Source organism: Apis mellifera, linkage group LG16 (assembly GCF_003254395.2).
Source record: "Apis mellifera strain DH4 linkage group LG16, Amel_HAv3.1, whole genome shotgun sequence".
Classification (NCBI taxonomy): domain Eukaryota; kingdom Metazoa; phylum Arthropoda; class Insecta; order Hymenoptera; family Apidae; genus Apis; species Apis mellifera.
Window position 1 is genome coordinate 3,083,651 of NC_037653.1, and position 15,226 is coordinate 3,098,876.

Genomic DNA, 15,226 nt, shown 5'->3' on the forward strand with positions numbered 1-15,226 from the left:
AATAAATCGATAAGAATAAAGATACAATAGAAACTTTAGTTCTTGTAGAAATAATTACCTCTTGACCTGGCAAAGAATGCGATCCTTGGAACATACCGCTCGCAAAATTTGCCGTAGAAACATTCAACGCATTTATTACGGATGGTGGTGAAATATTCATGATATCGTTGCACCTTGTCCGTGGTTCAAAATCCTCGTAACCGAGATTGTTTAAGTTACTTAAATGCGATTGAAAATCTAATAAACTAGCAGTTGATATGCCGCTATCGCGAAGATCGTTCGGTTCATTCTGCGCTTCCGAATCGTCATCTGTACTCCACTCTGTGTTACATTTATATGCTAAACGTTTTGGTGGTGCGGGTGGTACCATGGTATTCATATTTGAATCTCTCTTGTCGGGAGCTAAAGTGTGAGAATTTCAATTAATAATTATACACACAACACAAAAAAAACACAAAAATATTTATATATTTTAATAAAGTTTTGGAATTAAATAATTAAATTACACGTAAATCGTGGACCAATTACAAATTTATCCAGACAACGTGTCAAATTAAAACATTCTTATTATATTACACAGTTATACATTCATCAAACAAGATTTTGTATTACATTGTAAATAATTTTAATATTTTATAAATAATATCTGTATTATGTGATATCTGCATAGTTCATCAATTTAAAATAATAACTTACTAATATAATGGCATCATAAAAATTGTAGATATTATATATGTAGATGTAATATATTTATATATAACATGCAGATATTATATATTTATTTTCTCCAAATAAAACTTACTGCAACCTCTTGGTGGCAAAGGAGGAGCTGGTTCGGGACCAGGTTCACTCCATGAAGTTCTTAAACCAGTCTGATCGACGCCATCGGTTGGCGTTGGCAAAGAATGTCTCAATGGTAATTTTGGGCTTAACGGTTTGCTCAAAGATCTTTGATGCGTAGGTCGAGGTGGAGTCGTGCCATAACCTACGGAACGTGGTCGCACTTCTCGTTGCGGAATAGGAGGCGGTCCACCATCTACTTTTGTGTAAAAGCCTTCGTCTTCGGGTAAACCATCACTGTCTGCGTGTGAAGTTCGACAGCCAGCCGTTTCCAACGTAACTGGTCGTTGCTTCTCGTTAATAGGTAACGGAGGTAACGGTGAGCTAAAAGAATTGGATAATAAATAAGAAAATTCATGATCTATTTGCAAGAAAAAGAAGCATCATGAAGTATTACTTGACGATGCTGTCCTGATGAATTGTTCGTTGCCTGGCCAAAGGGCCAAGATTTTGTTTCAGCTGCGTGAATCTCTCGTGCAGTCTTTTGTGTAACGGTTGCACACCCGCTGGTGCGATTTGCCCGTGTAAATTCAATCCAGCTTCCAAAACGCTCATCTGATCAAGAATCAAACCTTTCAATCTGTTTACATGCGGCACCATTTCCGGATTTTGTCTAGCGAATTCAGGAGTAAGAAAGGCTTCTTGATACTTGGTAATCCCACCCATTACGTTAGCATCGATAATACCTTGAAGGCGCATACTAAACGGATTAATGTTTCGATGAGGTTCGGCAGTGTATTGTGCGACAAGTCTCCTCAATTCTCTCTCTACGCTCAGCATAGTTTCGCAAGCATATTGTACAGGCGCCAACAATTCAGATCTCTTTTCGATCACCTCGAACCATCTAAGTATACCTGGTAACTTTGCCTCTGTGGTCAGCGTGGTTCTTTCGATCCATAGAGATTTAAACTCGTTTTCTCGATCGACAGGCCCTCTATGAAGCGGTCGATCGAAAATGAATTTTCGAACATCGTTCACTAGATAGAATGCGACCACTCGTTCCGGTACTTCAGCTCCTCGACAAGCCAGACTACTTTCTTCAGGGATTGGTTTCACGTTGCAAATTTGTATATCTATAAATCATTATATTCGAAGATTTACGATACGATTAACGATGAGATAAAAAAAATAATTAATCAACTTACATTGTCCCTCAGAACTTAAAATACTCTCGTCGGGAGGGGAGTTTTTCATTAATATTTGTGCGCTTGGAAATTCAGTCTGTAATCGTTGTGTAAATGCCCCTATTCTCTCGTATTCTAGACCGCGATAGATGAATAACTTATTCTATAAGATTATAACGAGTGAATTACATTTTTATTTTTATATCTAAATTGTACTTTACTACTTTGTGCTACTTACTCTAACAAAAAGAGGAAAACTCAGACCATAAAAGCCTACTCTAAAGTATTCTGGTTCAGGTCGAAGTTGCGTCAATATATTGTCCAGGAATTTGGCTTGCAACTTCAGTACGTGACTCAGTTTCGCGTAATCATATAACCTAGTTTCGTATAGTATGGCCAATTCCTTGCACAGTGGGATACCTTTTTCCCAACATTTGCCCCGATCTAAATAATGAATTATCTTGTGATAAAGAACCTCTTTTCTCTGCCATTCTGGTTGTTGTGGATGCGAATGATCCGGAGGCAGAATTGTGGAACTCCAACCAAGCTGATCGGCGTATAGCTTCATTGTAAATCCGGCTTCGGTATAATTTTCAGCTGCTAAATGCAGGTCGTGAAGCTTATAAATATAGCGCAAATACATCTCCTTTCGATTAAATTCGTTCTTGTAAAAATTCTGTGAGAAAAAGAATTATTATTATTGACAAAAATTTATTATTCATTAATCTGATATTGAGATGATAGTGAGAAAGTTATTATTTTCACTTACCAATAAATTAACGGTACACGACATACGTTTATCGCGATTTTCGTCGCCTTGAATTACGCTTCTATAATCTAACAGTCTTTCCAATAAACGCGTAATTGACGTAATAAAAGCAGTTCCGCTATCCTTCCAGGCTGGATCTTCTGACTGAACTCTGTCTAATAATCTGTCGACAAAAATAGAATAATATCTGAATTTCTATTCTACATATGAGAATGTGCATAATTCCACTATCAATTTATTACACTTACACAGCACTAAGATGCTCCCTAATGCAGCATACAAATTACAAATTAAAATTTTCAATGAAATGCAATTCAAATTATTAGATGCATATAACTAACAATTATTGAATTGGTGAAAAAATAATGTCAATTTTATAAATGCAAAAATTAATTATAATCCATGTCTCACTTTTGAAAATATTTAAACTTTGTATAAATTTATCATAAATGTATTTTATTAATAATTTTTTAGCAATTGGATATAAGATTAATTATATATTATACTATTACACTATTTATTATGATTTCTATATTCAAACAAGAGAAGAATATTTTGATAAAATTTATTACAAATATAATAATATATCAATATATCATTTATTTACTTTTTAAGAACCAAAGCCAACATAATTTTTCCACCAACCTAGTGAATTAAATTCAAACGAATTCTTTCATGAGAAATATTAAAAAAAAAAAAAGAAACTAATACTTACATTGTGTTAAACAATTGCCTGTACTCGTCATCACCTTTGTTCTCACTGATCAAGATATCTAGTTTATCTATTAATTCCGATTCCACGGATCTGAAGCTACCACGAGCTCGTTGTTCACATTCCATCATGTCAAAAAATATGTGCAAAGTGGCTTTCCTTAGTTCGCTTTCAGGAACCAAAGTGACTTCCAAGAAAGGGCCCACCATTCCAGGAATGAACTCTAACTTATGATCATGCAAATTGGACCACATGGATAATATTTGAAAGCCCATCAACACTCTCATATCTCCGTACTTTTCAATGATCTTTTCACGTTTTACTTCAGAAAATTGTTCAAGTTGCAGGGATGGCTGAGTGAGATATGCTACAGCTAGATTAAAGTATGTGGACCAGAGTTGGGCGTCGAAGCAATCGTCTACAAAACGAAAGGCTAGAGGTTGAGCAAGCTCTTTCAAAGATTTTAAGATAACATTGTTCGCTTGCATTCTGATCACCAGCCAATCAGGCGGGAACACTTCTTGCCTAACGAGATCACGGAGAACAAGAAAAACTCTAAGAAGGAAATCCTTCAGAGGTTTCCTTTCACCGGCATGAGCCAATTCCTCCCAAAGTCGAACATAGTGATATTCGTCTAAAAGCTGAAGCAATCCTATCAAGCAAGCCACTAGACATCCCAACACGGGGCCACTGCTATTTATGACGATCAGAATGGTCTGTATCAATACATCCAGAACGGAGAGACACAACGTTTCAACATCGTGTTGGATACAATTGTTGACCTTATTCGAATCTTGCCCCCTTTTATACAAAAAGCTGAGAATTTCGCCAAGGATCTCAGTACAGGAGCGAAGTTCTTCTCGTCTGACTAAATGAATCCTCAAATGTCTGCACATGGTAACCAGTAGCAGATTTCTGCTCTCGTTGTCCTCGCGAAACAAGGAAGAGGTGGTGAGATTTTTTATAGCTGTCAATTTGGCCTGAGTAAGCTGGGCTGGCGGTTCTCTCGGTACAGAGTCGAGCATCGTGCAAGTAAGTTTGGCCACCTCGAGGACTGGCAGCACGGCGACTAGTTGCTCAAACACAGCCGATATAGAGTAGAGTAGAGCTATTTGAGAGTGGAGCACCATATCGTACGGTATTCCCAACATCTTGTTCAATGCGGCAAACACGCAATAGAGATCTCGCTTGAAACTGTCCTCGTATTGGCCAGCAGTCGCTCTGGCGAACAACAGACGACTCTGAATGATAAATTTGAAGATGTATTCCAAAGAACGGAAACATTTGATTATAGGCTCCTGCTTCTCGGCTGCCGTCACCCAATCGGCGCAATGCTGCACGCTACTCAAAAGACCCTTGTATACAAGTGCGGCTGCGAAATGGCCGGAAATGTACGCATCCATCACAGGTTTGAAATGCTCGAATTTGGAATCTTCGAGAAGGCTGAATATAGAGACAAGCACTTGGAAGACCAAACCCGAATGAGCCGTCGAGTTACCATCTTCTGTGTGAAACATGGAAAAAAGGGCGTCCAATATATCTTGCAAAAATTTCACCAATTCCTCGCCGTCTAACCGAAGAACGCGACCCAGAGCTTCTGATATTCGTTCCGGATGCGCTTTCCATTGTAACAGGCTTAGGAGATCGACATTTTGCGTTAATTTCGTGCTGCAGAGTAACGTGTACACGAATACAACTTCTTTTGGAGATCTGGAGAACGATGGTGAACCTGAAAAATAAATGAGAGATAAAAAGGATGATCAGAATATGAGATAGAATAGAAATATCAAGGTTTTGATTTGTACATAATAGTAGCGAGATCTTTAACAATGATAGTTGAATAAAATGAAGATTACAATGTTCTTTCATAATCGTCATTGTCATTCATTAACTCTTAATTGCTATTGTGGTTCTTTAAATACAAACATTTTACATTTTATAACTTACATATGTATGAATGTAAGTATTTTAATAACTTTCAATTGAATTGAAATTTGATTAAAAATTGATTTATATTTATTTCTATGTAATATTTTTCATAGAAAGAATTTTTTAAAATTTTTTATTCAATTTTAATTTTTTATTTTTAGCAATTCTAAAACTTTCTGGATCAAAATATAAAAAAGAAAATAAAATTCCTATCTTCTTTTTTTAATTTTTAAGAAGAAAAGATTCTTGTAACTTTGCAAGAAAATTATTACCTATCGCATTTGGTTCTCGACCAAATAAGTAAGTATTTTAATAACTTTCAATTGAATTGAAATTTGATTAAAAATTGATTTATATTTATTTCTATGTAATATTTTTCATAGAAAGAATTTTTTAAAATTTTTTATTCAATTTTAATTTTTTATTTTTAGCAATTCTAAACCTTTCTGGATCAAAATATAAAAAAGAAAATAAAATTCCTATCTTCTTTTTTTAATTTTTAAGAAGAAAAGATTCTTGTAACTTTGCAAGAAAATTATTACCTATCGCGTTTGGTTCTCGACCACTGCTTGGCAAGGAAAGATAACTCAACGAATCCAATTTGGAACGATCCTCGCACTTATAAATATATAATTCGTGAGGGCCATCCTGAAGAGTAGCTCCCCCAGGCTCCATAAGCCGCACGAAGGCAAAGGAGAATAATTTCTTGTCGTTTTTCTCGCGTGCTGTATCAAAATATACCCCAACATTTTTATCAATTTTTTAACAACGTTTTTCTTAAAAAAACTTCCAACGACTTACTGGAACAATGACGGAATTCGAATCGAACATGACTCCCATAGAATTTGTCTATAGGTATTGCCAATCGAACCGTCTCAGCCCAGGATGGACTATTGTGATGGTATATAACTAAACTTTGATATTCAGAACTACCCTCCATTCCAGCTGCACCAAATAAACAATCTTCCAATGGTTGTCCATCAGCATCCAACACCAAAATTGTCACCTATTGATTAGAGACATTCATTGATATATATATATATATATTCATTTTATTTATTATTAAGTGATCTAGAGATATATGCTTTAAAATCTGGAGTCTCAATTTTGAGGAATTGATAGCAGAAAATAATGAACATGTATGTATAAGATATATACACAAAATATAACTTGACTCATGATATCTCTCTATACCTCGATGTTCTTTCCAGTAGATTTTCCACCTCGTTCAAATTCGCCACGTTCCAACTTCAGGTACAAATCATTCCGTACATCACCAGGCATGATCACGTCGGAAAACCCAAGCTTTTTCGTTAAACAAATATTTTTGAAGAGCAAAGGGTTCTCTTCTCGGACTTGAGACAGTTCCCCATGTAAAACGCGCAGAGATATTACTATACCGTAATTAGGCTGACCAGGAAGCAGGGAACACTTGTTATTGCGGATAATCTGCTCGTGCAATTGGTGAAAATCTTTCTCTTCTCCTTGATATACCTAAAATAATACTCCCTTAAAATATACTCCCTGACTTTGCAGAATGTTAAAATATTATATATTATAGAAAAATAATTTATACTCTAATTAATTGAAATGGAAGTTATGTTTGAAAAATGTTATTGAAAGAAATTATTAGTAAAATGGAAAGAAATGAATTTTTCTCCTATATATTTAATTCGGTTATTGTGTAATTGTACATCAAAAGCAATTTAATCGTTGATCATCACTTTTGGCAAGCAGTTCACCTTGAACGTCATCTCGAGTTCCTCCGAATGATCCTGGGTGGCTTCGGCCAGGGAAAGCACCGCGACTCCGTGAGGTCTCCTGTAAGTAGCTGTTCCCGCTTTGTTCTTGCCAGAATCCGAATACAGCATTCTTCCACATCGCATCACGTGCGCGACCATGTAAAGATCCCTGCTGAGATCGGCGTTGCCGAGATCCGTGAAAATCGTACAATTGCTGTGTATCTTCTCGATGAAGCTCGAAAATCCCTCCTTGGAAATTCGCACCAGGAAACGTTCGCTCAGATATTGGCTACGCTTCGCGTCGTACAAGGAGAAGTAGACCTCCGTGTCCTCGCCGATCGAGTGGCCGAAATCTCTCATGCAGAAGTAGAGATGATGGGTCAAGACTTTCTTATGCTCCTTCCGCCTAAGGGTCCCCCTTCCTGATGCTCCTTGCGAATTTTCCGCGCTTTGAACGTGCTGGAAATAAATAGACGCCGTTATGATCCGTAACAGTGTTCAAAATTGTGAAAAAATAAATTGCTGAGGTGAATAAAATAGAGAGATCCTTGGATTTTATTTCTTGGATTGATGGAAATAAAATTTTCTTTCAAATGGTATTATGGAAAAATAGTATTTCAGATACAGAATATTTCATTCAACTGGGCTTAATTAAGAGTTGTGAAAAAATTAAGAATTGCTAAATCATAGGCAAATATTATTTATAGATCAACATTTATTTTCTGTTTAATTAAAATCAAATTAGAGAGATTATTAATAATTTTATTCCTTGGATATTATTTCTTGTATTGATGGAAGATTTTCCAAATAAAATTTTCTTTGAAATGATATTATGGAAAAATAGTATTTTAAATACAGGATATTTTAACTGGGCTTAATTAAGAGTTGTAAAAAAATTAAGAATTGCTAAATCATAGGCAAATATTATTTATAGATTAATATTTATTTTCTGTTTAATTAAAATCAAATTAGAGAGATTATTAATAATTTTATTCCTTGGATATTATTTCTTGGATTGATGGAAGATTTTCCAAATAAAATTTTCTTTGAAATGGTATTATGGAAAAATAGTATTTCAAATACAGGATATTTCATTCAACTGGGCCTAATTAAAAGTTGTGAAAAAATTAAGAATTGCTAAATCATAGACAAATATTATTTATAGATCAACATTTATTTTCTGTTTAATTAAAATCAAATTAGAGAGATTATTAATAATTTTATTCTTTGGATTTTATTTCTTGGATTGATGGAAGATTTTCCAAATAAAATTTTCTTTGAAATTGTATTATGGAAAAATAGTATTTCAGATACAGGATATTTCAACTGGGCCTAATTAAGAGTTGTGAAAAAATTAAGAATTGAATTAAATCATAGGCAAATATTATTCATAGATTATTTTCTGTTTAATTAAAATCAAATTAGCGACAAAATGATTATATTCTATTTTTTTCAATGTAATCAGTATATAATACAACAAAAATTTAAAAAATGATGTTTGTCATAATATTGTAACTCATTTTATATCAAAACATTTTTATAATTTGTCTTCCCTAAGTTAAATTTATGGAAAAAGAATTAGAATTAATAATTTATTACACAGAATCTAAAATTAATAAATATTAAAGTTAAGATTTTATTTCTTTAGAAAATTCTTTTAAATTTTTAAAAGTTTTGTATAATAAATAAAATTGCTATTGATATGTATATATATATATATACTATTCATTTCAGATTAAAAATAAAGAAAAAGATATAAAAAGAAATTTTATTATAATAAGTATTATTTAAAAAAAAAAAATTAAAGAATGTGCAAAACTTAACGATCAATATTTAAACGAAAAATATAGGAATTTCGATTGGATTAGAAAGCATTATTTTTTAAATTTCATATCAATAACGTGTGCACTGAATATACCCTGAAGCTGACTTCATTTCAATTCTTGCGGAGTATTTGAAATGGTCAGCACTCCAGCTAGAATTTCAATGAACTCTAGCGATATATGTATAGCGAAGAAGTACCCAAGAGCCCTCTACTTTTTTCTCTTTTCCAACATATCAAGCTCCTCTTCAACGCGACTCATCTACTATTTTTCCCTTTTTTCTCTTGACGCAGTCAACCAAGTTTGTATTGGTTCAAGATTATTGACGGGCACGAGATTTCGTATTCTTTTACACGATATTTGCGATAATCAATTATTGTTCAAACTTTGTTTCGTTCTAATTACCACGTGATACAGTTCAACGACTGACATCGTATCCGGATCCACCATATGGGCACCTTGACGAGGTACCAAGTCCAAGCCCAATTTCCTGCAACATACAAAATATCACATAACTGAGCAAAACAAAAAAATAATAAAAAGATTGTCGAAGATATTCCTCATAATCATATTTTTAATTTGAAATTAGGAATATCAGTCTAACAGAAATGTGTATGTGTATATTTATTTTTTGATTTTTGGAAAAAAAAACAGAAAATTTTTTTTTAAATTCATAATGTTAAACAGATAATTTAATTTAGTAATTAAATATACATAAATATTCATTCTGAGAAACTATTAATTGACTCTTCTATAAAAATAAAAAAAAATGAAACAAAGTTAAATAGAATATATCTTTATATATTTTTATATTTATTTTTTATATAGGAAATATATTTTTAAATATAATATGATAATTATATGCATATTGTATTTGAGATTAAATCTATCAACAGTTGCTTTTAATGATATTGTTCATAAGTGGACACTGTGATTAGAGAAAGTTGTCGAACAATCATTATTAACATAGTGTTGGATAGTTACTTTCAAAGTAATATCTAATCTTGCAAGATATATTCTCAACTTTTGAAAGCATCATATTTAAAATGTATTCACATCCTAACGCACGATCCAATTAATCCATTGCATCAGTTTGCTAAGTTTACTTCTGAAGTGGCGGAGCAATATACTTAACTTCCCATGACCCCGGACGGCTGCATGCCATAGGGCCGACGTGTTCTCGAACGCATTGGGGCCCTACAGGCCCGGCTACCCGCCAGGGTCCTCGCATGGCCCCTTCACCTCGCAGGAATGCAGCTATACGCTGCCCATTTTGACTCAACTTGCTTCTCACTACACGTCTCTCCACGCTTATTCCTCTTATTCCAAGCATATATATATGTATATGTGTCAAAATTTGCATCAACGGAGATACGTTACTTTTGAGCAGTTAATTCGGATCAAGTTGAATAACGGAGACGAACTCGAAAACGTTGCAAAACACATTGTAAAATAATTCGCAGAAATAACCATAGTAATTGGCGTCAAATTAATAACAATTCCTGGTTTTCTGGAAATTCTGGAGATTCTGAATAATAAATAAATTATCGATATATATATTTATTAGAAAAATATATTATTATAAATATAATGTAAAAGAATTTAGATTAAAATTCAATTATGTTAAAAAATTCTTTCATGAATAAATATCGAAATAAATTAAAGTACAATTAATATTTATATTATTCATTTTGAATTCATAATAAAATCGAAAAAGAAAAAGAAAATTAAATAGTGATTCGGATATTATATGTTAATATGAAAAAGATGTTGCTACTATTCAAATTCATTTTAATTCTCTTCAATAAACCTGTGTGAAAATAATAATTAAATTTTGTCATTTTGAACATAACCATTAAAAATATTCATATCACAAATCAAGGTATTCTACGTAATCGCATTAATTATAGAGCATAATTTGAATAAATTTATAATAATAGAAGAAACTTTATCCATTGTATCAAAATAGAAAATTGCTCTGACATGTGACTAATCGACTAACTTTTTCCATGCTATAAAAAAGGATTCCCTAGTTAAAAGGAAGCACAGTTGTTGAGTGGCAATTAACGTTTCGTACGTAGCATGTATATAGTGAGTTCCGAGTTTTAAGCAAACCGAGAAAATTAAATAGTACTTGAAAAAGCATTACTTTTACTTTGTTTTTGAATCACCATTTCAATTTTTTTTCCGTTCTCTATATACGTTACCGATTCTGTTAATTCGATGGCATTCGCGCCCTCACTCGTTAAATAAGATCATATTAATTTTCCTACCAAAGAGGTTATGTCTCGGAATAAAAATTTCTAAAAAAGTATACTTTGAACAGATCTATATATATCAATAAATAAAATATATTAATTCTAGAAGAGATGAACTATTTTTAAATAATATTGAATAAACTTAACACTAATAATATAATAAAAATTACATTTTCTTTACTTGATTCAATTAATTCATAGTAACATCAGGTGAAGTTATTCTATCAAATGTATATATATATGAATGTATATCAAATAGAGCATTTATATGATCCATCGACGGTGTACGGTCCTGAATATATGTAAAGGTCCCCCTCAGACCAGAGTTAATGGAATGCAGGTGAGCAGGCAAACTTCGATGCGTGGAGACAGGTACAGCCAATGTCCGCCGCGTTGTTCGGACCTATGTCCCATTCCAAAGATATCGGATATATTCTCTCGAAGCAGCGACGTTCGATTCACCGCGAGAATCGACCGCCTATTCGAGAAACATAAAGGACGAGCTCGAGTTCCTTTTCGTGTAGAAGGTTCCCTTTGGATGACAAATTCATTCGACCATTGGCCGCGTAACGGTCAACGTAAGTTCACACGAGACATGAATACATATCTTCAATTTATATCAACGAGATGATGTAAATTTTCATCTGAAGATAGATCGATTGCGTAATATACAAAATGAATAAAAACGAATGGTGATAATGAAAGATTAACAGACTACGATGCTTAAATTGGATATCTATGGTTAAAAAGGTTGGTAAAAAATTAGATTTATTATATAAGGACAATAATATATACTTTTTTAGAAAAGTATAAAAATATAAAAACTTAAATATGAAAAGTTTTCAATTTTATCCGTCCATATTTTTTTTAGCACAATATTCTATCAAACACAATCCATTATGAGGAACTTTTCATTAGTCTTCGAACTTTTTTAAAAATGAAGAAATGATGAAACAAAGCCCAAAAGTTTCAAGGTAAATTATTAAAATTGATGAGAATCATTTTAGACATTCAAATATAATTTTAAAATATAATTCTAGGATATTTCAGACAACGTTTAGGTTAGGTAAGACCTACTCTCCTCTTGGATTAATTTGAAAAATTGATTAGTTAGAAAAAGAAAGAATTTTGTATCGACAATAACAGAAAGAAATTTTCCCGATGTGAACTTTTCAATTACGAAGTATATTTCACAAAGTTCAGTAACCATTCGGTAGCTTTAAACGCTATATAATTACGTCGATATTGCTGCGAGTTGGTGGACTCCTGTTTCTACTTTAAACTGACAATCAATTATTATCCTTCCTATTTCACTTTGCACTATTCATTGTTTTATTTTTCACATTTCATCTCATTTAAAGTAAAATTCATGTAATAAATCTTAATAAAGTTCATTAATTAAAAAATTTTTGATTATTTACTTTAATTTTTTAGCATAGAAAAGAAATTATTAAATTTAGCAGAAAGAAAATTGTTATTAAATTTTATATTATTGTCTATCGTTCGATTGACGAGAAAAATTCTTCACAATAATGCAATACAATTTTGCAGTAATAAAAAAAAAAAAATATTATAGAATTAATTCGTAAGAGTAAAATCTATGGAAGTTGCGCTGACAACTTGTGTATAGAGCACGGTTTCTCGCGACCGTATAAAACGGCCTTAATAGGAGTGTTTCCTGATCCCGGAACGAGTAACGAGACTCGTACGAATAGCGAAGGGTTCGTGGGAAGACGAATGCCGTGTCTGGTTTGCCCGAGGGTATACACGCACACGATAAAACGTTACTTGCACCGAGTTCCACCACAAGGAAACCAGTGCCGAGCGCTCATGACAGCGCTCCCGAGTGCAGTTGCAGTTCCGTGCGGCATCGTCCTTCTTTGGCAGAAGATACGAAAGTAGTGGTAGTAGTAGTAATAGATGTCAGGGCCAAATCCCCGAGCCTCCACGATCTCAATTAGATCAAATGACGCGCGATTAAGCGCGATTAGCCGCGAACCTTTCAGTTTTTCGTCACTAACGAGCATTAAAGTTCTAATTTTGTTCATCTCGTGCTATTACAACGAAAAGAAGATAGTATTTTTTAAAATTATTTTGACAATGATCATAAGATAAATTTCAATTATACGTACGTGCTTGTTTGATGTCGAAAAAAAGAAAATTTCCTATTGTTATAAAAAAAAGAAAGATTGTCGTGATTTCGAATACATATATATATTTGTCGAACCGTTATGTTAATCAAATATAATATAGAGAAAAGAAATTGTATGATGTATAATAAATTTAATAATTTAATAATTTAATAATTCAATAATTAAATTAAATTTAATAATTAAATTTAATAATTCAAATAGTATATGTTATCCCATTAAAAAAGGATAAAGAAAAAGCATTAATTTGCAATATCAAATATATATACTCATTAGTTCGAAGATCATTGTCATTCGTTAAATTTGTTTTCATCGAAGGTAGCGGCACGTCGGTAGCCGAGTATATACCATGGAACTTCCCCTACCTAACCGCTTTTTCCCCCTCACGATGCACTACCTCTCATCGTACAGCCCTGGGCCCGAGTAGAACAACGCCAGCACCGTGCTACGCCAAGACGAAGGCAAAAAGAAAAAGACTATTACCTTACGGAGAATAATGGCAGCGTTTCCCAACCTTCGAGAATCTTTCTTCGACAAATAGACTTGCACTTTGAGAAAGTCTACTTTTTTTTTGGTAATACATTCCAAATTGTGATTCTTTACTTTTTTTTTTTTATGAATAAATTCAAAAAGCTGGAAAAATTGATACGAAGCATCGTATCAAAGGTTTATGACCTCTGAATATCTCGAATAAAAAAAAAGTTACCGATAATTGTATTTTTAAAATTAGTATCAGTTATGTAAATAGAAGTGTAAATCGAAATTTTGAAACCAATAAATAATAAATGTATAATTTTACAAATTTAATTACTCTTATGGTGTCCGATGATTTATATTTAAAACAGGCAATGTTTCTCGGTAAAATCAGAAATGGATTTAGTCATTGGATTCAGAGAATTCGAAGAATTGGGAAACCCTGAAAAGAAGAACATGTTATGTGACCTGGAGTTTCATTCCGTATCATCGTATTACCCCAACAAGGAAGCAAAACATCGAAAGAAAAAGAAACGAAGAAAAAGATTAAGCTATGAAGAAATAAGAAAGAAAGACGCCAATGCATGCGAAATGGAGCCTAGAGGTATGCTTATTAGAAATAATAATAATTACTACGAGGATAATAAATATTGTCGTTTACCCAATATATATATATATATATTGTTTGAAAAAAATGTAAATAATCATTACTAGTACCTGATAATTAAATAAATGAAGCATGTTGAATAATTTATTTCTCGTTCATATTTGACTCATATTGATACAATCAAGCATTTGAATCTACCAAAATTCAATTCTGTAAATGACGTCAGAAGAAAACGCGAAGAAAGAAATGCTGTCTGCGGTCATTGGTAGAACCGTTACTCGTACGCATATAAGAACAAAACTAGTAGATAGCATCGACATTATATCGGAAATTTATTGAATGAATTGTGCAAATCTTTTCTTTACCATTCATTTAGAAAGCAAGATTATTATTATTATTGTTTAAAATAGAACGATATTGTCGATTTTATTTATTTATAATTTTTTTAATCTGAAAGAATATAATTTTTACGATGGAATTAAATAATAGGGAAAAAAATAGAAAAATTTTGGATAAATTTTTTAGAAAAAATACATCGAATTTGTTAAAAATTTAATCTGTAATATTTATTGTAAAGTCAAAAATTTGAGAAGCAAAGAGAAAGGAAGATGAAAGGGGAAGACGCAAGAAGAGAAGCTTTAAAGAGCCGAGTCTCCTCTGCCAGGGGGAACAGGTTCCCGGTATGGTTATATACCGCGTATTCACTGAGCTGAAAACCTTGAGCTCTCACAGACAGAGAAAGAAATATCACTTCCTCTCTCTTCTCAGATGCTGTGGTTACGGTTACTCTTTACAGAC

General features: G+C 32.8%; 1 protein-coding gene and 1 long non-coding RNA gene across 3 annotated transcripts in view; one reads left to right on the forward strand and one right to left on the reverse strand.

Moving 5' to 3' along the window:
* The window catches only part of LOC725928 (dedicator of cytokinesis protein 3), a 49,287-nt gene that overhangs the window by 989 nt on the left and 33,072 nt on the right, over window positions 1-15,226 (reverse strand). The window contains exons 5-17 of one of the 2 annotated variants that reach the window (XM_001121716.5): window positions 9,345-9,429; window positions 7,117-7,575; window positions 6,569-6,868; window positions 6,176-6,380; window positions 5,917-6,099; window positions 3,449-5,174; window positions 2,982-2,999; window positions 2,734-2,896; window positions 2,203-2,640; window positions 1,986-2,127; window positions 1,238-1,913; window positions 803-1,164; window positions 59-402 (exon numbers count right to left, since the gene is read on the reverse strand). In XM_001121716.5, the coding sequence (XP_001121716.2) occupies window positions 59-402; window positions 803-1,164; window positions 1,238-1,913; window positions 1,986-2,127; window positions 2,203-2,640; window positions 2,734-2,896; window positions 2,982-2,999; window positions 3,449-5,174; window positions 5,917-6,099; window positions 6,176-6,380; window positions 6,569-6,868; window positions 7,117-7,575; window positions 9,345-9,429 (5,101 nt within the window). The remainder of the gene's footprint in view (window positions 1-58; window positions 403-802; window positions 1,165-1,237; window positions 1,914-1,985; window positions 2,128-2,202; window positions 2,641-2,733; window positions 2,897-2,981; window positions 3,000-3,448; window positions 5,175-5,916; window positions 6,100-6,175; window positions 6,381-6,568; window positions 6,869-7,116; window positions 7,576-9,344; window positions 9,430-15,226) is intronic. The other variant, XM_006559384.3, reaches the window with a different exon arrangement.
* LOC102654221 lies at window positions 10,719-12,620 on the forward strand. Its single transcript, XR_001705908.2, has 3 exons — window positions 10,719-11,947; window positions 12,069-12,171; window positions 12,238-12,620. It is a non-coding gene; the product is annotated as an uncharacterized LOC102654221 (long non-coding RNA).